Here is a 22,799-nt window from a genome sequence, read left to right as displayed (position 1 = left end):
TGAGACTCCCACGGGGAGACCACATCTCAGTGGGAAGCCCACCCCCATCCCGCAGGGCTGGCATCTCACCTGGGGAGTGGTGGCCAGGACCCTGGGCAGGACCCTGGGGCCAGGGAGCCCCCATTCCTGGTCCCTTCACATCAGCGTCCTGGACTGTCCGGCTTGCCTCTGGTTATCAGGGGACAGCACAGGGCCTGATCCCTTCTCTACAGGGAGAGAAGACACTAGCAGATTTTCAGATCTCCCCAGATCCAGTAGGGCTGCACCCACGGGTGTCTGCTGCCTTTCCCTCCCTTTCTCTCCTGACCCAGGCGAGGATGGGGGCCCTCTGTGCAGGGAGTGGTGCCAGGGCCCTGGATGGACTGCAGGCCAGAACCTGAGACAGCTCCACGCCCAGTGGGCAGTGCCACTTCCAGGCCAGATGCTGGACTGAACCGGGCCTCCCACTCCCCTGCAGCCAAACCATGGCCCCTGACCTTCAGCCGTTTCTCTGACATTTAGCAAACAGTGCCATCTGCCACCTCCTCAGACTCTCAGCCAGCCCTTTGTGTGGACCAAGTGAGGACTCCTGTGGACAAGGGGCCGGTCCTCACCCTGGGGGTCATTTGCACATTTCTCCAGAGGGGATGGCAGTGGGTGGTTAGGTTGGGAGGACAAAGGGGCAGTCTCCTGAGCTTCGAATGGTCTGTCTGGCCTCACCAGTGGCCTGAGGGGTAAGCAGCAAACTCTGTAGGGGACTGGAGAAGCCGGCCCAGCCATCTGAGTCCCTGGATGCAGGACGGCAGGCAGTAATGCTCCCCACATCTCCTTCTGGGGCATCTGGTCCCCAGAGGGAGCCTGCGCCTGCACTCAGGCAAGGACCTCTTGCTGCCCTGACGGTCACGGCATCCTGGGAAGGTGCCACTCCCAGGTCTCCAGTTCTTCCCTCACAACTGGAGTGGTCCCCACGCCCTCTGAGGAGCAAGGGTCACAGGGCATTTGATCAGGCCTCCAGCTCCCTGAGCAGGGCCCTAGGGCGTTGGCTCCTGGATGGACAGCATCTTCACGTCCAGGAGGTGGAGGTCAGGAGCCCTGAGGGAGAGCTGCTGGGTGTTGATCTGACTGCCTTGCCGTGTGGGACAGCTGGTCTCCCCCCGCCTGTCCTGGGCAGCTCCCTGCCAGGACCCACGGGCTCCCTCCCAGGTCTGTCCTTCCTGAGCCTGGCCACGCTGGGCGGGCAGCACAGACTGCTCCTCAGCTGTTTTCTTTAGAAAGGATGCCCCATACAGCAAGGGCACCTTGGTCTGGGCCCCCCAAAGCAGCCCAAGACGAGGACAAGCCTGCCATGGTGTTTGGGAAGTGACTGGAGGAAATAGCTCTGAGGAAGGAGACAGGAGTTGGGAGAGAAGGAAGAGCAGTCAGCGGGGTGATGGCTTCCCAGTCACCGATGTGGGCAGCTGGGCTCTGCCCTGGTGGGGACAGACCACGGCTGCCCCCACGAGAGCAAGAAGAGACAGTTATCCGGAGCCCGAGGCTGGTCGTAGGGGGCGGGGGGGGGATAACTGGACAGGAGAGTGACAGCCGAGCTCCCAGTCCCTGCCAGAGAGAGGCAGGGCCTGGGGTGGCTGCAGCACTGACCAGAACCGGGTGTCCCTGTGACTGTGTTGCAGAAAAGTGTGCGACAGCTCAGTTGTGACAGCCACATGGATCCCGGAGAGAGACCAAGCAGCACTCGGAGAGCTGGAGAACTCAGATTTATTACGCCAACGGGCCCACAAAAGTTAACACTGCAAGCTCTGGACCCCATCTGTAGGTTTACACAGGCCTTTATAGGCTGCCAGTCTACACTTTGCAACATCATATGCAAATAAGGTATAACAGAAGTTGACTAATTAGGAACAAGCTTTGTAGAAATGGACCAATCAGGAGGGAGAGAAATAACCAATCAGGAGTGAGGGAAATGGACCAATCAGGAGTGAGCTCCATGCAAATAAAGCACTACAAATGGACCAATCAGGAGTTAGCTCAGGGAACCAATAGAATTTTAGGGGTAAGTTCCACTTTCCTAGAAGTTAGCCGTTTCAGAGGCAAAAAGTGAGATAAAGCCACTGGGCCAGGGAACCGGATGGTGCTGGCAGGAGAGTATTGGCCCTGGCTGGGGGTCCTGCAGGTCTTTTTTTATGGGGCTTCCCACCTCAACTGTGGGGGGCATATCTGGCTCTCCTTGGTTGGTCCTGAGTTGGAATCGGGGATAAAACGAGGGAAGCTTGTGGTCACTGACCACACCCTGGACATTTGGAGGGATGGCTGTAGGGGCGGGTTGTGGGTCACAGTTCTAGGTCACATATGGTCTGGCCCTTGTCCGTAGAATGCCAGCTGCCTCCTAGTGGCCAGGGTGGGACAGACGGCAGAGGCTGGAGCCGGGGGTGGCATCATGGCCCCCTGCCAGCCTAGAACTTCTCTGGGGGACACTGCCCATGGTCAGGGGCAGGGCAGGTGGGAGGTTGGACAGAGCCCCTGCAGGGCCACACAAGCTCAGGTGGGGTGTGGGCCTGGGGAACGTGTCATGACCCGCTATCAAGGCCACGTGCTGGACAGGGGGTTAAACCTGAGAATGTGCAGCCGGGGTGGCGTTCCTCGGTACCGGCTGCAGGGGCCAGGTGGTGGCTCACCCAGATGTGGAGAGAGGCAGGAACACAGATGTCCCCAAATCCCACTTGACAAAGAGAGGAGGCTCCCTCTCACAACAGCAGCTGTGGGGAAGCCTCCTGTTCTAGCTTTAAAAGAGCATGAGACTCAATCCCCAGCAGCATTTTAAAAAATGTTCAAAAGGCTGGAGCCACCAATCTTTTACCATTTCTGGCTCTGCGTGGCTCCACCCGACTTCCTCTGCCTGCTTGGGGAGGAATCTGGCATTTTCCTCCCTCAGATGGAGGCCTTTTGGTGTCTGCATAGAAGCCTTGTTATTCTCGAGTCTCAGCTCCTGAAAGTTCTCTGCCACGTTGGACCTCTGTCTTGCCGCCCACCCAGCCCTTGGGAAGCTCAGCCCTTGGGAAGCTCCTGTCAGCCCCAATCACAGCATGTGCCCCATAGGGCTGGGATTATCCAGGAGCTGTGTCCATGTCCTCCAGGTGCAGGCTCAGAACAGGTTTGGGTCTGCTTTCCTCCTGAACGTTTCTTGTCTCGACCAGAGCCAGGCACAGGTAAAGGATGGATGGATGTACAGATGGGTGGATAGAAAGAAGGATATATGGCTGGCTGGATGGATGGATAGGTGGGTGAATGGGTAGATGGATGGATGGGTGAATAGATGAATAGGTGGATGGAGGGATGTACAGTTGGGTAGATAGAAGGAAAGATGGATAGACAGATGGGTATGTGGATGGATGGATGGATGGATGATGGACAGAAAATGAAGGATGGATGCGTGGATCAATAATGATGAATAGATAGATGATGGGTGGGTGGGTGGACAGGTGGATTGATGGAAGGATGGGTGGTTAGATAGATGATAGATGGCTGGTGGATCTGTGAGAAGTGTATGATGGATGTCCAGATGGAGGAATACATGGATGGATGTATGGATGTCCAGACAGAAGGAAATGGATAGGTAGATGGATGGATGTGTGCATGAAGGACGGATGGATGGATGGATGGATGATGGATGGTGAAGAGGTGAAGTAGCTCTGAGCATGTGACAGCCTCTTCAGGGAGCAAGGGCTGCCAGGTCTTCCCAGCCTGAGCCCAGCCTGTCCTGGCGTGGCTCTAGGCAGGTCCTGAGCTCCCTGAGCCTCAGTTTCCTCAGCAGTAAGTGGGGAACCTCTGCTCAGAGTCCTGTGAGTCCTGTGTGGTGTGTGGCCCGCGGCAGGGCTCTGGCTGTGAGCCTGGTCTGGGGGCTGTGCCGGGGGCTGGCCCTTCTCGCTCTTCTGCTCGCCTGGTGGTTTGGGGGCTTAAGCTTGTTGACACAGTGGGTCTAGTTCATTCCTTTTTCTCTGCTACGTAGTATCCCAGCTAGTGGCTCTGCTTGGCGTCACCCTTCCCTGTAGGAAGGGGTTCCCATTGTTCGGATGGTTCTAAGGTGTTGCTACAAAGAAGCTGCTCTGAGTCGTGGGGTGTGTGTGTGGCAGGGGCCCTCATTCCATGCCTGCCATCCACTCTGGGGCATCCTGTGGGATGTGACTTTCAGATTTAAAGCTGTGACATCTTGAATTTGACTGTATTTCCTCAAGGATACTTCAACAGGAAATCACTGTTTTTAAACAAAACCAAAATCTCTGTGGTTGCTTCCCAGAGGGCAGGCACAGCTCTCACGCGGAGGCAGTGAACTGGCCGCGTCCCACCCTCCGCTGGCCCTTGCGGCCCAGGGGAGGGCACCGTGCGCACACCTGTTCCGGGGGACCGTGGTTCCCTCGCAGGCTCACTAGGAGACACTGAGCGAACGGGGTGCGTCAAGTTCCCCTGAAGTGTGAGAGTGAGTCACTGTGTGCGGAGGGCGCTCGGGGACTTCACAGGGGAGGCAGGGCAGCTGTGGTCCGGGCGGAGGTCAGAGCTGCACAGTGACTGCTGCGTTGGCCGGTGGGGCTGGCCAGCCAGGTGCAGAGGGGTGCCGGGTCCTGAGAGGCCGGCTGGGGGGCAGGTCTGTTCCTCCAAGGGGCCTCAGTCTCCCCTGCCCCACCGCTCACCCAGTCCTCACCGGGGCGTCACACCCTCTGGGCTCCTTCTGGGCACCTGGCACAGGTGGTTGAGGTCCTCGGGGTGCAAAGCTTGCAGCCCTGCTCCCTTGGAGGCCCAGGCCACGGCCGTGGTGGGGGCGGCGGCGGGATGCGGCGGGGCAGGTGGCCCTGTGGTGTGTGCCCTCTGCCTGATCAGCTCTAATCCAAGTCTGAGCCCTGAGGAAAGATCGAGATGCAGGACTAAGAAGCTGGCAGAGGCCACACAGCCGGGCCTGGGACCGCGGCCCTCCCAGCCGGTGGCCGTGTGGCCGTGCTCGGTGGGTGTGCAAACCTCTGGCCGGAGGATCGTGGCGACTAGGAGCAGAGCCTGGCCCAGCTCGACGGTTGAAGTGGTGCCTGTGGGTGGCAGGGTCCTGCAGTGGCCAGGATGGGGACGAGGGTGAGGTGAGCGGGACCCCACCTCAGACACAAGATCTAAGGGAGCGCCAAATAATGTCCATCATCAACAGGTGTAACTTTAAAAAAAATTTTATTGACGTGTAGTTGATTTATCATGTTGGTTTCAGGTGAACAGCAAAGCAGTTCAGTTCTACGTACACATGCAAGTATTTCTTTCTTTTCCATTATGTGTCGTTACAGGGTATTGAATACAGCTCCCTGTGCGCGACAGCAGCCTTGTGGTCCATCTGCTTCATACACAGCAGTGAGTGTGTGTTGATCCCAGACTCCTCATCCATCCCTCCCCTCCGCCCCTTTCCCATTCGGTAACCAGAGCTTGACTTCTACGTCCGTGAGTCTGTTTTTGGTTTGTAAATAGAATTTGTGTCTTTGTTTTTGGACTCCACGGAAGAGCGATATCATATATTTGTCTTTCTTCGTCTGACTTCAAGAGGAGTAACATTTTAACGCAGTACTTTAAGAATCCTCTCGGCAGTCTGTGGTCCACGGGTCCGTGCCTGTGTTTGCACTTAAAGTGTGGTGGGGGGTCTTGGCTGTCGCCTCTTTGCTCCTCTGCGTCACTGGAGGGGACATGTCGAGGTGACTTAGGTCTGGAAGAGCCGACTGTGTCCAGTGTCCCCTGGGGGCCACGCGGGTGTGCTTACAGCAGGGACGTGGCACAAGCTATGACCGGGCTTCTCCCCAGAGAGCTGGGATTCAGGGCAGCCAGAATCCTCGGGGGTGCAGCGGACCAGCAGTTCCCACCCCTTGGGCAGACATACGGGCAGGGTGGGGACTGGGATGTCCTCCTCAAATGTGAATCACCGCCTGGCAGGGGCTGGTTCACAGCACAGCTTCTGACTTGAAGAATCCACTTTCTCCTGGTGAGCAGCCTCACCCTGCCCATAAAGTTCAGCTGAGGCGGAATTCCACCCCCCTATCCCCAAGAAGCCCCTCTGCTGTGCGGCCAGCCCCGGGGAGGGGGGGCCTGGCCCCCGCGCCGCGGTTGGGCACCACCCTGCCTGCCTAGAGCTCCTCCTTCTTTGGGAGGCAGTGTTGTTGTCGTCCCCATTTTAGAGATGAGGAAGCTGAGTCTCAGAGGGATGAGCAGGCCAGCCTGGCTCACCCAGATCTGGGGGGTGAGATCCCAGCTCTCATGGTCCAGCCGCAGAGCTGCCCTGGGACCACTGAGCCCTGCCCTGCAGCCACAGACCACCACACACACTGTGAGGCACCCGGGGGGGGGGGGGGTTCCTGGAAGGTGGGGGCACTGCAGGACTTATCAGGGACTTTGTTTAAAATGAAGATGCTTGGGAGTAGGTTATGTGGTGCCAGTCAACTGTGCTGTCTCCACGGCATGTCCACAGGGCCCCCTCCAGCCACTTACAGGCCAGGAGAGGGGCCAAGCGGCGTGTGGAAGCCTGCAGGCCCATGTGCACAGTGTGGGGACAGTGGAGGGACCCCGACTTCCAGAGGCTGGGGCAGGCCTGCGCCTCCTGGGAGGCCGCGGGAGGGAGGGGTGTGTGTGTGTGCAGGCGTGATGCCCGTCAGGGGGCCGTGACTTGGGGCTGAACCCCAGCCCAGACTCACGCACCAGCTCTGCTCACAGGTCCTCAGAAGAATGCTCCCTGTGCAGAGGGTCTGGCATCCCCTGTCCCCGGCCTCGGGTCTGGTTCTTTACAGAAGCTGTGGAGACATTTGGTTCCCACAGTCGTGACCCTGGGACCCCATCCCCGGACAAACCGGGCCAGGAGGACACTCGGCCCTGTCCACCCCACAGGCTTCTCCAGCCTGTGTTTTAAGCTCAGCCTCCTGCCCTCCACCCCCGGGAGAAGCCACACCCCAAGCCTGCGCTGCGTCTCCGCAGCCCCAGGGGGATGCCTCCGCCCCATGACCCGGCTTCGTCCCCGGCACCGGCTACTTCCTGCCCCCTCGGCGGGGCGCTGCCCCGGCTCTCCACCAGCCTGCAGAAGGCTCCCACTTCTTGTGGCTCCGCGTAGGACCCGGAGCTCCGGGAGGTGGGCTCAGTCTTGCGGCCAGGAGATGGACCTGGCGGACCTGTGTGCTCCCAGGGGCTGGGCCAGCGGCCTGGGCGGCGGCCCGGTGGGGGTCCTTTCCTCTCTGACCCCCTGCCAGGCGACACCCCTGCTGAGGTCTCCCTCCCTGCCTGCGCCTCTGAGGACTCCACCTTATTGCCTCAGCACTGCCCTCGGGCCCAACCCAGATCCTTCCACCTCTCCATCTGCCCCCTCCGGTCTCAGTAGACTTTGGTGGGGGCCTCAACCTCAAAACCATCTCCACAGGCAGGGCTCCACACTGTCCCCTCCGGCCTGGTCTCCCCATCCGTTCCAGACCCCGCCTGCTGCCCCTTCCTACCCCCCTTAGGTACCAGTGGACGGCCCCCAACTTACCCCGAAACCAAACCCTCCGCCACCCCGCCTGCTCCCAGCAGTCAGCTGCTCCCGTCTGCCCGCAATACCTCTTCCTTCTGTAGACCTTTCTGGAACTTTCTCTGAATCATCACCCACGTCTGACCACTTGCAAGCGTCTCCCGCACTGTATCGTCTGGACTGTTGGTGGCCCAAGTGGCCTCCTGGCTTGCTCCCTAGTGACCCGAGGTCTCGTCTCCTTGGGACGCCCACCCTGGTGCGTCCGTGCCCAGAAGGGAGACACTCGGTTCCTGGCACAGCAGCTGCGGGCCCAGGGGGCCGGCCCCGCGTGTCTCATCCCCGAGTTCCTTGCCGCCATCCAGCCACCAGCAGGGAGGCACGTGGGTTCGGCAGGGACGGCGCTGAGCCTGGGACTCCGGAGCATGGCCCTTCCTCCCGCCTGCCCCGTCCCTGCTCCCCAACCCCGCCAGGCCCCTGGCTCCTGCACGCTCTACGCCTGTCCTGGGGGCCGTGTGATTTAAGCATCCCGGTTTGGTCCAGGTGCCCTTCTGCTTGGTAGCCTCTGGGATGGACGGCCGGTGGTGAAGCTGGAGTCTCCCAGGGACACGGGGACCACGGGGCGTGCGCATCCGGCTCCAGGCTTCCTCTGTGAGCAGGATGGCCCCGCCTCCGCCAACGCCTGCCCTTCTGTCCCAGCTGCGTGTCTGGGCTCCCAGGGAGACCCTGCTGTGGTTCCCAGGGTCGGGTCCTGCCTGTGCCTCGCGATAATTAATTATTCTTTTTTTTAACATCTGTATTGTGGTATGATTCCTGTACAGTAAACTACACATATTGCAGATGTACAATTTGATGAATTTTGATAGCTGTCTACACCCACGAAACCACCACCGCAATTAAGAGAGCTAACATGCCATCACTCCCTGGAGGTGCAATTTTCAAATTCCCAGTTTACCCCTTCCCACCCCTTCCCCCCAGGAACCGTAAGTTTGTTCTCTGTGTCTGTGAGTCTGTTTCTGTTTTGTCAATGAGTTCATCTGTGGCCTTTTTTTTTTTTTTTTTTTTTAGATTCCTCATATAAATGATATCATATGGCATTTTTCTTTCTCTTTCTGGCAAATTATTCTCGTTGATCTGGGGCCTGGGTCCCCCAGAGTGACCTGCAGATGCAGGCTGTCCGTGCGAAGCGCGCTGGTCACTTTCCGGCAGTCCCACGGCCCTTGCTTGGATCCGGGTGAGGGTGGGGCTGCTCCCCAGGCCTGTTCCCCTCGCTCGGACCCAGGAAGAGACAGAATCCCAGCCCAGTATCCTGGCCTTTCCCAGGGCGTCTCTGGCCTCCAAGGCTGCGCAGGACTTGCCCCGGGTCCTGATCCCCAGCCTCTTCCCTTGTGGTTTCCGGAGCCTGACGTCTCTGTGCAGCTGCAGTTTCCTCGTCCGGTGCACTCACCAGCAGGCTAGTTCTGTCTGCGAGTCCCGGACTCGCGGCCTCTGAGCCCTAAGCCTGCCAGCGGGGTCCCTGCCTGCTGCGTCTCCCCGTCCTCCTCCCTCCCGGGGTGCACGCTGATCCTGCTCCCTCCGGGGGCCATGCCTCTGCCCAACAGCCGAGGCCAGCACACCCAGCCCGTCTGCCACTATGGCCTGCCGTGGGCAGAGCGTGTGTCCACATTTGTTTTTCAAAAACAGCTGTGGCTGTCTTTATTTTTATTTGTGTCTCTCTCTCTTTATATATATACACACACACGCACACGCACGCACACGCACGCACACACGCACGCACGCGCACGCACGCACATGCACGCACACGTACGCACACGCACACACACACTATTTGCCCATTCTTTTCAACGAGTGCAAACTCTTTATGTTACGTGGACTTCACACAGTTTATGTACATCATTTTTTATGATACCAGGTTTCCTCAAATCACAGAGCTGACATGACCCACATGTTAAAAAATATTCAAAGAATAAATGAAGGTTCCAAATGAAAGCAAGATCCTGCCCCCATCTTTCCTGACTGTCCCACCAGGGGCAGAAGAGTCTGGCCCTTCCTGCTGTAACTTTTATTTTCTTGCTTTTCACCCAGCGCTGTGGCTGTAAGGGCCAACCTAGACGCTGACTCCTTGCCTCGCCACCTCGGGTCCGCCCGGCCAGGGCCTCACCTCCCCTCACGCTGCGCAGGGCCAGGGCAGAGGCCTACTCTCTCCTTCAGCACCAGGCCTTCCCTCATGCCATAGAAACAAAACGATCATCAGAGTTTAAGAATTTAGGTTTGTCTTTCTACTACAAACTTTCTGAGCTTTTTCTCCTTGTGGGTTTTAAAACTTACTAAAAAAAATTCAGTGGCATTTGCAATATTACTCCAAGTGTTGCTCAGCCCAGGTGCCAGAGTTGCGCCCAGTGTGATGGAGAGAGAGACTGAATGTTCTGGCGTGAAGGTTTTACCAGTTGCGGGGGATTCTTCCGCGCGTGAGGGCCTAGCGCAATTCTGAGGCACACGCTTTACGCCAGATTTCACTTCTAGAGATGCGAGACGCTAGAGTTCCTTTTATCCCACGTCCCCACACCCGATTCCTTGATTCCTTTCTCTGCTGGCATGTCACTCTAGGTCAACTTTTTGTCCAGGCCACGTGAGCAGGAAGCTGCACTCCTGTGAGCCTTTAAGTGGGAACCCGAGCCGATAGTTTAGCTGGGTGTGAAGTTCTAGCTGCTCCTCCAGAACGGGACGACCTGCTCCCGTGTCTCCCGGAGGCCGTGCTGCTGCTGGAGACCCTGCCTGTTTCAGATGCCACGGAACATACCTTATTTGCTCTTTGTATTCTGTTGGCTTCTCAGGGTTCCTTGCATTTCTTGGGTCTCGGTCTGCCTGTTAGACCTATGTTGAGTCTGGGGGCTGCCGTCTGAGCGTGTGTGTCGTCTGAGTTTTCCCCTCTGTGTTGCCTTTTTCCTTCTCCTTTAGGACTTTGCGCAGACTGGAGCTCGGCACTGTGTCGCACTCCGTGGGTTCCAGCGTTTACCCGTGCTCTCATTTCTCTCTCCAGTTGCTGTCCGTTCTGGGAAGCATCCTTCACTGAAAACCGCACCCTGGTGTCAGCCGTGCCCACTTCACGACGCTGTCCGTCCCCCGAGCCTCGAGTGGGCTGGTCCTGCTGACCCCTAAGACCTCCTGCTTGCTCTCTTGCCTCCCTTTTTTTCATGGTCCCTTATTTTCTTTCGCAGGTGCTGCTCCTCTCAAATCTCTTCGAGGACTGTACTACTTGGAAATATTATTTTGCTTTTCCCTGAGTCATTTCTGATTCCTGCCCCTTAGGAGGTGAATGTCAGAGCACACACATCCTGGGTCTTCCTTCCTTTGCTGCAAATCCCCCATGGCCTTGCCCGCCGGGTCCTCCCTGTAAGGTGATAAAGGTAGAGGTGAGGACAGGAACTGGTCGGTGTGAGTCGCCTTGTCCTGGGTAGCCCTGCAGACCCTTGCTTCCCTGGGAGAGCTGAGCACGGGCTCTCTGGGAGTAGGAGGGTGTGTGGACAGATGGACGCGCCTGGAAGAGGCAGGGCAGCCAGCGAGCAAGCAGGGCCCTGGCTGGCCTGATGCTGCATGTCTGTATCCGGGGGACGTCCGTGCCCCTCCCTCCCAGGTGTGGGCCTTGCTCTGACCTGGCCCTGCTTGCTATGGGTGGCCCGTGACCTCCACTCGGCTCCGCCTCTCTCTCCTGCTCCCACTTTGTCAGGCCTGGTTTTTTAGCAACCTGGTGATGCCTGTGAACCCCTTCCCCAAACAACATAAAAATGTATGCTTACTAAGAAAATCAATTCTTTTGAAATGCAGTTCTATCAAACGTTGGGAAATCTATTTTGATAAAATAATAATGTTTGCTTCTTATTAAAACATTACATAAAAATAATCTGGCAGTGGGGCAAGCATCATGTGAAGTAAGGGTGATATTTCAAGATGTGCACAAGCACTGTGATGGGAGGTAAAGGTTCCTGCAATTTCTGTTAGTGACAGAAATCACCGTTACACCTGAACTCTTGTGCTTACTGCCTCCTCGCCTCATTGAAGGTAATGGTCAAATTTCGGTTAGAGACGCATTAAACAAAACGCACCATCTCCCCGTCCTGTCCAGTCCCTCCGGCACTCTGGGGATTCTCCCTGGCAGAAACCCCTCTCCCTTTGGATAGCATCCTTCTGGCTCTCGCCTGAGCCAGCCTCACCTGACAGCTGCTCTCTTCCAGGAATAACTACCCGTAGGGACCTGGCCTGTGCCCCCAGGAGGCGCTGCCTCCTCCTTTGGGTCATAGGTGCTGGTTCCAGAGAACCTGGACATGACTCTGGCTCCAGCTCCTTCTCCTCCCTCCCGAGCTGGCCACAGGACGCCCGCCCTTCATGGCCTGCAGGCTGTCCTTGCTCTTGGTCCCCGACACTGTTACAGTTTTATTGTTTTTTACAGAATCTCCAATCAGACCCTGGCTGTCCCTTCCCGAGGTGCATGTGGTACTCAAGCTACCATCTTTAACTCACTTCCCAGTGGCACCGTGGGCCTCTGTGGCATGCACTGTTAACCGACTCTTAGGGCCACCTGCCCCAGGGTCCCTCAGTTGTCACCTGGTGCCTCTTCTCAGGCCACAATCAATGCCATAGGCGTTTACTTGTAGAAGGTCCTGGATCCGGGAGGGGAGCCGGGAGGGGGAGGCTCTGGTCCCCACAGTGCAGCACAGGCCCTCTTGTTGCATTTGTTGAAAATAAATTTACACCGTGTTTCTCTTTATACACTTTCTTTTCTTAATTCTCTTTGCAGAAGGATCCTCCAAATGGTTAGTTTATAAAAGTTCCTCTGGTGAATTTAGAATACTTTCAGTTTTCAAAATTTCAAGGACTACGCACCTGATTGGGGCACCCCCCTTGTTTCCTGCCTGAGGTCCCTTTGGGGGCCGGGGTGTGTGTGTGTAGTCAGCACCTGGTGACCCTTGAGCCTTTTCGGTAGAGAGCTCTGCTCCCAGTAAGGCCTGAAGGCCAATGACCTTGGCGGAGGTCAGGCCCTGCAGGCCACGGAGGGCGGCTCCCAGAGGCTGCTGTAGGTGGGGCTTCAGTGGAGAGTGCCTGGAGGGTGAAGGGCGAGGGGAGGTGGAGGCTGTTACAGGAAATGAGGTTCAGAGGGGCTGCCCGAGAGGAGAGAGAGTCCCCGCGGGCAGCACGTGAGGCTGTGGCCACTTCTTCAGGGGCGGGCTGGGACCCCGGCGTTCGTGTCTCGTGGACACTGCCCAGGGAGGGGCCTGGGAGTGATGCAGCCGGAGTGGGGGGCTGCTTCTCAGGCGGCCTCCCCTCTGACCGGGACTGGCACAGCACCCGCCGGCCCGGTGGGCAGTGGCGCGCTTGCTTCTGGTCCTAATTGCCATGGTGTCAGTGTCAAAGCCTCTGAGGGCCTCAGTTTCCTCAGGTGTATGTGGTGAACTTGACCTGTCTGACCTCTACGGGCCCCTCCATAAATGTCTGTGCAGGAAGGAGGCAGTTTTCTTTTGAACCCCTGAGCGGGGCTGCCCAGGCCTAACACTCCCCAGAGCCTCCGGGGATGGGGCACCTCCCTTGTCCTCCACCCACCCACACAGTCGGAGGGCGCAGGTTTGAGTAGAGGCCCCCTCCCTCAACCCCAGCCAAAGCTCTTTGCTGAGCATTTAAATTGAATTTGAAATTCAATTCAGGGGAAAAATGCCTTGAGGCTTAGATACTGTCCTCTGGGGCAACTCTGAACAGGACACAGATGCCCCAGCTTAGGGCTAGAGATGGTGAGGAAAATCGGCTGGAAACAAACCCTAGCCTTTCCCAGAGGCAGGAGGAGGCCGGGACAGGAAGGTGCCCGCTGCTGCATCTGGAGCAGTCCCTGCGCGTCGACCGCGCCCGCGCGCTCCGGTGCAGGCGGCCGGCCTGGACCATGGTACCGATAAGGGCCTGGATGCGGAGTGTTTCCAGGATGAGGTGCGGTTTTTCAGAACCCGCTGTGGGTCAGTCCTGGGCAGTGGGCCGGATCCCCTCCCCTTCGGGGGCGTGGGGTGCCGGGGGTGTTGGGCGCACGGGAGGCCACGCGAGCCGGGCTCCGGCCCCCGCCGCGGCCGCCTCTGCAGTGAGGCCCCTGCGCACCTAGGTGGAGCCCGACCCGCGGTTTTCGGCTGGACCGGCCTCGCCTGACCCGCCGGCGCGCCAGGCGGGGGCGCTGCAGGCCGGCGGGGGTCCCCCGGGTCCCCTCCGCGGCCCAGTGCGCATCGGCGGCTCGGCGGGCCGGGCGGAGCGCAGACGGCGGCGGGCGCGGGCCGGAGTCCGAGCGCCGCGCTGCCCCTCCCGCCGCCTCCCCAGAAGGGGCCGAGCCGAGCGGGCAGCGGGCGCGCGCCACGGGCCGGAGCAGCGGCGTCCCGCGGGCGAGGCGCGCATTGTCGCCGGCCCCACCTGTCGGCGCGGCCCCCACCACCGCCGCCGCCGCCGCCGCCGCCGCCGGCCCCGGCCCCGGCCTCGGCCTCGGCCCCGGCCCTGGACCCGGCCCCGGCAGCGCCAGCCGTGAGGCAGCCCGCGGGAAAGCCGGCCCGGACTCGACCGACCACAGCGGCGGAGGCGCGGGCACCCGGGCCGCGGAGGCCGGACCGTCCGGGGACGACCGGGCCGCGCAAGTTCGCTCCCCGCGGGCCGGGCCGGGCTGCGGGGGCCCCGGAGGTGGCGATGGTGCGGCGGCCCCGCGCCCGGCGCGCAGCCCCAGCCCCGCTCCTGGTTCTCCGCGGCGGCGGCGGCGCGGCCCCCTGAGCCCCGGGCCGGAGCGAGCGCGGCGGCGGCGGAGAGGAAGGCGACGCCGGACAGCGGCGGGAGGCGACAGGCGGCCAGGGACCGGGCCGTTGCGCAATCCGCGGCCCGCCGTCCGGGCCCTGCCGGCGGCGCGGCTCCGGGGGCGGCGGCGGGGCTGATTCATGGGGCCGCGGCGGCCGCCCCCCTGCGCCCGGGCCCCCGGCGCCCCGCAGCCCGCGATGGTGGCCGAGCGGCCGGAGCGGCGGCCGCCGCGGCCCGCGCCTCGGTGCTAACCTCCCCGCCCTGCCCGCCCCCTCCCCGCGCCCCCGCCCGCTCCCCTCCCCCTGCCCAAAAAGACACAGCCCGGCTCCCGGAGCGGCGCCTCCAGTCGCGGCGGAGCGCGGCGTTGGCGCGGATGGAGGGCGCGAGCGAGCGGCCGCGGCGGCTGCACCCGGCGGGGCGCTGATGCGGCGCCTGGACTTTCGCTGCTCGACTTGGGGGGCGTCGGCCGAGTGGGCACTCCGCGATGCAGCTCCTGAAGGCTCTCTGGGCACTTGCCGGGGCCGCGCTCTGCTGCTTCCTCGTCCTGGTGATCCACGCGCAGTTCCTGAAAGAAGGTAATTGTCCCCGGCGCGGACCGGTCCCCCGCGTCGTTCCCCGCGCTCCCTGCTTCCAGCACGTTCCGCCGCCACCGTCGCCGCGCTCGGCCCGGCTCGCCCAGCGCCACTGCGGGGCCCGCGCGCCCGGCTCGGACCCTCCCTGGCGTCCGGCCCCGGCGCGGAGCCCGCTGCCCCGCTCACATCGGGGGTCACAGGCGGCGCGCGGCGGGGGTGCGGCGGGGTTTGGCGCGGCGGCCAGAGTGCCTCTCGTTCCGCCGGCCCCAGCCCGCGCCCAGGCTGCTGTGCCGTCCCCTGCCCCGCACGGCTCGTTGGCGGCGGTTCCCGCCCGCTCTCCGCGGGCCTTCGGTAGATGGCACCCGCGCTCCACGCTGGCCGGCGAGGCCTGGGGCCCGGGCGGCGGGAGCCCAGGGCCAGGCCTGTGGGCCCGCACCCCATTCCCCACGCCGCCTTCCGGGCGAGTCTGGGACCGCGGGCTCTGGGAGCAGGGACTTGACAGCCAGAGCACCTGGCGCTGCACCAAGTTCAGCCCCTTGTCTTCCCAGCGCTTGCCTGAGTGCGGGGCTCTGGGATCCGGTTCTAGGACTTGCTTGAGTTGCGCGAGTTGATGGTCGGACCCTCGCAGCTGGAGGAATCTGTGGGACCCGTAGCCCGGCACCAAGGGCCTGGGGCGGGGGCACATGGGCTGGTGTGGTCAGTGGGCACCAGTCCCCCAGGCACTCCTGGAAAGTTCCCCACTCCAAGGCAGGGCTCTCCTGGAGGCCTGCCCTGGTACGTCCTGGGCTCAGCCTGGCTGGCCCTTGTGGAACGGCTGAGCTGGGCACCCGCTGCCCAGAGTGTCACCCGCTGCCCGCGGCCGGCTGTGCCCTTGCCCCCAGCGCTGCCTCATGCTCCCCCTGGCCAGCAGGGAGCAAGCTGAGCAGGGAGCTGGCGGGGCAGGTGATGCGGGCAGATCCTCATTAGCTTCAGGCTCTTACAAAGGAAGGGTTTGCAACGTTCAGCTGCTTCCCTGCCTAATTAATGAGCTGCCTCTGGCGTCCCAGGGAAGCAGGTAGGTAGGTGTGGGAGGCCAGCCCCAGCCGTCACCTGCTTCGCTGGCCTGGTGTCCATTTCCCTCCCTGGATTTTGGGTCCAGGCCCTGAAGGGAGACAGGTCAGTCCCAGGGGGCTGCTGCGGGCCTGGATGGCCCCTTGAGAGCCTGAGGCGCTCCTGCTGAGCCGGAAGCTGGCCCTCCACAACCTGCTTGCTGACTTGCTTCAGGAGTGGGTGGTTCTCCGAGGGGTCGGGGTCCCCTGGAGCTGGAAAGCCCCCCGAGGGCTGATCTCAGCTGTCTTCCGCCAGAGGGTCTCAGGACCCACCAGTTAGCCGGGGGTTCCCTCCTGCACAGCTGGGCCTCCTTTGGCCAGCGTTCCCACCCTTCCCACTGATCTTTCCTTCCTGGGAGATTCATCTTAAGGGACTCCTGTTAAAGTTCCATTGCTTCTAAGATGGAAGGGGCCTGGCTGTGTGAGGATTTTCTGGGATGAAGGGAGTCTTCCGTGATTTTAAGGCTGTGCTTCAGTAAGAGAATAAAACTCTGAAGCCTATGGCTGAAACGTTCCCTTCCGCTCACCCGGTGGGAGCTGACTGGTCCTGCTGCCTTCACAGGGCACCGCCATCCTCTCCGGGCCCCGCATCTTAAGGACGCGACGTGCTTTGGTCAAAAGAGTTTCTACCTTTCGGATTTTAAGAATCTGAGTGTGGCGCAGGTGGGTTTTTCGGGGAAGTATCTTGCTCAGAGAGTGTAGTCTTTTCTGCGGATGGTTACCCGAGAGCCCTGCTCAGAGCCCAGTGTTCATCCTGGGCTGGGCAGGCTCGTCGGCGTCCTGGGAGCCGGGGCCAGAACAGGAAGGTGGGACGGGGTGAGGAGCAGGCACGCGCTCCGGAGGGACAGCGTCTTTCAGGCACTCGGGGGAAGTTTGAGCGGCTGCCTGCACGGCGCTCTGGGATTCTGTGAAGTCCCGCCTGTCCACCCGGAGACGTTTACTTGCTCCACGGGGACGGAACACCCTGTGCTCCGTCTCTCTGGAAGGTCAGAACTGGGGCAGCGTCCCCATCCTCCCTGAGCCGTCCCTTCCAGCGCTTTGGGGTCGGGAGCCCAGGGCAGGCGCTGGGAGGGTGGCGGGCTGACTGGGTGCCGGGGATGCCCTGCCTGTCCCCGGCCGGAGGCTGCAGGCTGCCGGCCACTTCCTTCCAGCGGCGCGCTGGCCAGCGGGAGGGAGGGGAGCGAGGCGGGCGGATGGACAATTGTGACTTGTTGTCTGCAGATGAGTGGGAAAGAGCTGCTTAAATAGCCATTTCCATGAATCTGGTTTTTTCAGAGGTGAAGAATGGGGGACACAGGGAGCCGTTTTTCTACACTTTGTCTTTTGTGCAGAGATACGGGTCACCCCGTGGCTAATCCGTCCCCCTCTGGCCAGTCTGCCTTCCAGTGTTTGCGAAGATGAATAGGGCTGTGAACCGAGAGAGAGGCGTATTGTGGTCCCTAATTGCAGCCTTGGCTGGGCCGGGCTTTGTGAGATGGGTCCTGCCCGCCGCAACGGGCCTGGCCCAGGCAGCCGGAGGGCCAGGAGAAGGCCCCTGGTCACAGCCACGGCGTGGGGTCTGGGGGCTCAGGGACCTGGGCAGCTCCTTCTCCTGCTGGCCCTCTGGACACCCTGACTCTCCTCTGGGAGGTGAGAGTTGTCCTTTGCTTCTGAATTCAGCCTGCACGTGCCCTGCATTTGTGAATTACGGGCAGAGGTGGGGTGGGGGTCTGGGGAACCTGATTTCAGACACACCCTCTTGATCAGGGGGACAAAGCACTGGTGGGGTGGTGCGCTGGGAGAGGGCAGGGCGAAGGTCCTCTTTGATCTACCTAATTATGCCTGGTCTCGGAACATGGCCTTAAGGAAACGGCCAGAATTACAAAGATCTTTCCCACCTCCCTCTACCAAAGACTCGAAGATGCCTTTCTCCCAGCCTTTAGGTCACTCCACAAACGGACGCCTTGGTGTCACAAGAACGGTGACTGCACTACGGAGAAGCGGGGAGGTGCGGCGCGCTCACGGCCAGGCGGGCCGGCCCACCTTGGCATGGTTTCGGAGCTGGGACCGGAAGGAGGCAGGGGCATCCCAGGAAACTCCGGGCCGGCTCTCCTTTCTGGATCACAGGGAGAACCTGGGCTTTTTCCTGGGGGTGTGAATTTGAGGTCTGTGTCTCCCTCTCCATCCTTGTGGTCTCAGGGAGCCTGCAAGGGGGTGAAGACGTTGTTAACAGCCCTCGCACGCTCCCACCGAGAGCTTGTTTGGGGAGATGAGCGTCTGTGACTGGCCGCCCGTGCAGGGGACCCGGCCTTGGTTCCTCTCTGAATCGCCGCTGCTTCCTGAATTAGCCGGCTGCTCTGAGGGCCGACTGTTGATTGAGTAAACGAATTCAACTTTCATTTATTTATTTAGCTCCTCGTTCTGGAAGTGAAGTAGGACTCTGAGCCCTGGGGCTGGGAGGGACCACACTTGGCCTGATGTGTGAATTATCGCGGCTCTGGGCGCCGATCGTTCACTGCTGTGGTTGTTACGAGATGGGCGGCTAATGCACGGTGTTACTAGGTCTGTTACGTCCGTGAGTTTATTTTAAAATTGGACAGAGGTCTTAGGATTGACAGAGCAGTTCCTGGTACCTAGGAGTCCATCAGAAGTATTTGTGGCATCAAATAATCATCCCGGCTACACCCCCTGCGCATGTCCTGGGGCACAAGGGCGCAGGCGCGTGCGGGCAGCTCTTGGCCAGCTGGAGGGGCTGTTGACCCCGTGTCAAGCTTCTGAGGATGAGCGCTGTTGTGGGGGTCTGGCTGCACCCAGTTCTGTTCTCAGATGCTGCGGTCAGAGGGGTGTCAGGGACCGGGCTTGGGGTGTGCGTTCAAGTGAAGAGAAGATTCCAGAAGCCCTGTGTTCTGAACACTTGCAGCCACCCACCCAGACCTGGCCTTCAGTGCCGGCTGCAGGTCTCCCAGCCTGGGCCTGGCTGCCCATTTGTCCCCGAGTCTCTGCGCTGTGTGTGGAGGGGCCCAACCAGGCTGCCCCCACCCCCCAGCAGACTTTATCCAAGAGGCCAGGGGAGGGGGACTGGCCGCTGGGAGGGGTGGAGTGAAGGGGCTTAAAAGTATCTCAACGGCTTCATCATCATTTGCCATCGTGTCAGTGTGACAGGATCTAAACGAAACCCAGGCTAACCGTGATGGGAACCTTGTCGCCGGGCATCTGACGGTGTGAAAGTTAAAGCGGAAAGGGACCGGTGATGGAGCTGACTCTCCTTCCGTGACGGGGCCAGTGGCACCCTCCCGAGGGCCCGGGCACACGTGTGCACACTCAGGAGCGCCACCACTTAGCCGGACCCCCACCTGCATCACTGGAAGCTCTTCCATCCCAAGAGGGGCTTCGGAGAGCCAAGCTGGGGACCACGTGGGTAGCTCGCTTAGAGGTCTGACATCAGGGCCTCTGCCCGTCTCTGGGGACGCAGCCCTGTGCGGGGCGCCAGCAGTCGAGGGGGTGGTGGGGTGGCCACATCCCCGGCTGGTGGAGGCAGGGGCGCAGCGCACCTCGAAGTGGGACACGGCCGAGTCTCTACGTGTGTGCACACCTGGATAAACGCGCACGTGTGTTGTCTGTGACGGCGTTCGGCACTCAGTATATGAGACACGTGGTGAGCTTGACTTAAAGTACAGCCTCCTGATCGGGGCAGAGGCCTGAGTGGTGATGCCCTGGGAGGCACAGACGGAGGCCGTCCCCTCACCTCTGCATTTATGCCTGAGTAAACAGATCCGTGACGCGTGGTGCAGCGTGAACGTACGTGGCACGTTTCGTAAGCACGTAATTCTACACCTGCACGCGACACAGCTGCTGTTCACACACGTGTTTAATGAACGGATTCAGGGTTTCTTTCAGATGTACGTTAATGACACTTGTGGTCGCTGCCCCAGCAGGACAGCGACCAGCCCGCCCTTTTGTTACTTTTTCCTTTAATCTTTCCTTTAATCTAAACTCAGCCCAAGTCTACGCACACACGTGTAACATTACAAACATGTAAACACACGAACACGCATGCATTAGTGGACTCATACGCACATGGACACACACACACACACACACACACCCTGCGTGATGCAGACTCCCAGCCTGGAGGAGAGGGGCAGAGGATGAGGCCGCCACCCCCTGTGCTCGGCCCCCGCTGTCCGTCCCCTGCACCTGACACGCTGCGGGGCTCCTGCACCCCCAGAGCAGCCGCGTGCTGTTCTGCAGAAGTGTTTTCACAGACAAAGCAAGTGAGGCCCCGTGAAGCCGAAGGACACGCCGGCCCACAGAGGTCGGTGGGACGTGGGCCTACGCGTGGGCTCGACTTCCCTTTTCCTCGGCTTGGATCAGGAGGTCCAGTGGCAGCCTGGAGTCGCACACCCACCTCCCCTCACACATCCCAGTACCTGCCTCGCGGACCCAGTGCCTGGCCCGTGGCTCACACGTGCTGGTACAAATGGCCTTTGGAATTAGGAAGCCAGATGGCAGTGGGATGTCAGGCAAGTCACTCGGCCACTGGGACCCTCAGTCTCCTCAGCCGGGGGGACAGGATCATAGAAGCTGATGCTTTCGGGGGTTGTGGGATGACAGGTGGGCCTCCAGCCCCGTGCCGGGCAGGCACCCGAGGGCTGTGACTATGTCCAGCAGGTTTTTCTTGAGAAGCCCATGCGTATGGGTCAATGATTCCGGGTTACTTCAGACAGACTGGGTGGCGCTTGGGACGGCGGCACTGGGGTCGGCGCAAGGGACAGCCACCCAGCCCACACTGGTCTAGCATTAGCAGATCTCCTCAGATGCGGCGTCTTCCAGGTGCAGAAGCCACGGCCTGGTCCACCGCCCACTCCTGGCCCCTCTGAGAGTCCTTTTCCAGGTGACTCAGCCCGGGAAGCCTCAGCCGCGGCCGCCAGCTGGTTCTGGCTCCCGGGGTCACAGGGAAGGGCATGGCCCTCCATCTCTCCCTCCCGAGGGCCCTGACCGTCGGCCCCGTCGGTGCTCTCCCCCAGCAGATGGACAGGCCCTCCAGAACCATCTCTGCACAGAGCGGCTTCCCAAGAGGAAAGGGGAGCTCAGGACAGCTAAGAGGGGGCAAGAGCGAGCCCAGCCCCTACAGGTCCACTCTGGGACCCGCCAGACCCAGGGTCTGGGGTGTGTCCCTGGGGGAGGTGGCCCAGGAAAGAGCTGGAAGCAGGCCTGCGTCCTGAGAGCCCAGCGGGCTGGGGTGGCCGCGGGACGTCCAGGTGTTGGCTCACCAGGCTGGGCTGTGGCCCGGCTGGTCTGGGCGGAGGCCCTCGCCTCTGGGTGGACCTGGGGAGCCAGCTGCCGGGAGGCCAGCGTCCACCTGCTCCGTCGGCGTGGCTTCGTTACTGGCGCACGCGGGGCTGCGGGTGCTGTAGACAAGGGCGGCGCCCGGCTGCAGGGAGGGAGGTTAGCCGGCTCCCTGCTGAGCTGGGCCGCAGAGGGGCTGGAGGCAGAGGGACGGGCTTCCCCAGCTGTGACCTGGTGGCGAGAGACACAAGGGCCAGCCCCCTCCTCCCAGGTGCCATGTGTGTCTGCGGAGCGGGGGGATCGGGGGCCTGGAAGCAGGGCCACCTTTCTGGGGAAGCATTGGCAGATGTTCACAGGTGGGGAGCAGGGTGAGCGTCCCCTAGAAAGATCCCAGCCTTGCTGAATCACCCGCTACCTGCAGTCCACACGGCCTGCAGGGGTCGAACGAGCCCAGGGCGGAATCCTGGCCACGTGCCTGGCTGCCCCGTCATGTGGTGTCCCAGAGGCCGCCCCGTCCTGACCCTGCGACGCTCGGCTGGGTGACCTTGACAGTGTCCACGGTCATTTCCAGATGACCCTCCATCAGTCACGTGGCTCCTTTGTGTAAACCCAGCTTTGCAGGGAGCGGGAGGGAAGCCTTCCCCATGCGCCCAGCCCCTCCAGACCCCCTGGGGGACCTCAGGGGGCCCCGCCCAGACCACCTCCAGGTTCCTTTTCAGCGCAAATATCCACGTCTTTGAGAAAGCACGTCACAGACTCAGACCACTGCTCTTGGCGACCCGAGTGGGGCGTCCTGACTAAGCCCCCAGCGCCCTGGGGAGAGTCAAGTGGCTGGCCGGGCCCGGCCATGGGGGTCAGACACGTCCAGCCGTCCCCGTGGCCCCCCGGCCCCCGCATTTCCCATTCGCAGGCCCTTGTCCATTCAGTGCCCTCCCTCCTCCCGGTGGCCCCCGGGAATCAAGCTCCTTTTCTGTCTTTGTGTCTAATTCTGCCTAGAAGATGGAGCCTCGTCTTCTGGGTGAAAATCCCACGGGTGTGGCTCTCCTGCCTCCGGAGTTTGAGCGACTTTGGCCTCCAGATCCACATGGTCTTGGTGGTTGGGACCAGGGCAGGGGAGCCTGGACAGTCTCAGGCCTTCCCGGGGGGTGGGGGGGTGGGGGGACGGGATTGTCACATCCTCTCCAGCTGTGTGCTGGCCGCCTGATGGGGGGTCGAGCTGTGACCCAGGGGCACTCAGGTGGCACTTCAGGCAGGCTTTTGGGGGAGCATGTCCAGCGCTGAGAGGGGCACCGCAGCCTTTACAGCACTGGGCTCCGTGGACTCCTGGTGGATGATGGCTGGGGCCTTGGCGATCCCCGAAGTGGCCCCAGAGGCCTTGGTCCAACGGCTCACAGCCCTGGTGGGTCCCACGGGCACCGGCTCCGACTTAGGAGGCCACACCAGGTCTTGGGCAGGGTGGACACCATCCTCACCCTTGACTGTTGGCCCCTGTCTCTGGACTCCAGCTGACCCACAGGGACTGAGATGTGACCTCTGGTCCCCGCTCGTGGTTCTGTGCGCTGGGCTCCTGGTGTGACAGTGGGTCCTGCT

General features: G+C 61.1%; 1 protein-coding gene across 2 annotated transcripts in view; it reads left to right on the top strand.

Moving 5' to 3' along the window:
• Positions 1–22,799, top strand: part of TAFA5 (TAFA chemokine like family member 5) — a 167,766-nt gene that overhangs the window by 57,495 nt on the left and 87,472 nt on the right. The window contains exon 1 of one of the 2 annotated variants that reach the window (XM_064491354.1): positions 14,594–14,856. The exons of the other annotated variant lie outside the window; for it this stretch is intronic. Coding sequence (XP_064347424.1) covers positions 14,766–14,856 — 91 coding nt within the window. The 5' untranslated portion in view covers positions 14,594–14,765. Of the gene's footprint in view, positions 1–14,593; positions 14,857–22,799 lie in introns of those variants that run through there. 2 annotated transcript variants of the gene reach the window in all.

This window comes from Camelus dromedarius, chromosome 11 (genome assembly GCF_036321535.1).
Source record: "Camelus dromedarius isolate mCamDro1 chromosome 11, mCamDro1.pat, whole genome shotgun sequence".
Lineage (NCBI taxonomy): Eukaryota > Metazoa > Chordata > Mammalia > Artiodactyla > Camelidae > Camelus > Camelus dromedarius.
The sequence above is the reverse complement of the archived record's forward strand: the minus strand, read 5'-3'. Positions and strand labels throughout refer to the sequence as shown.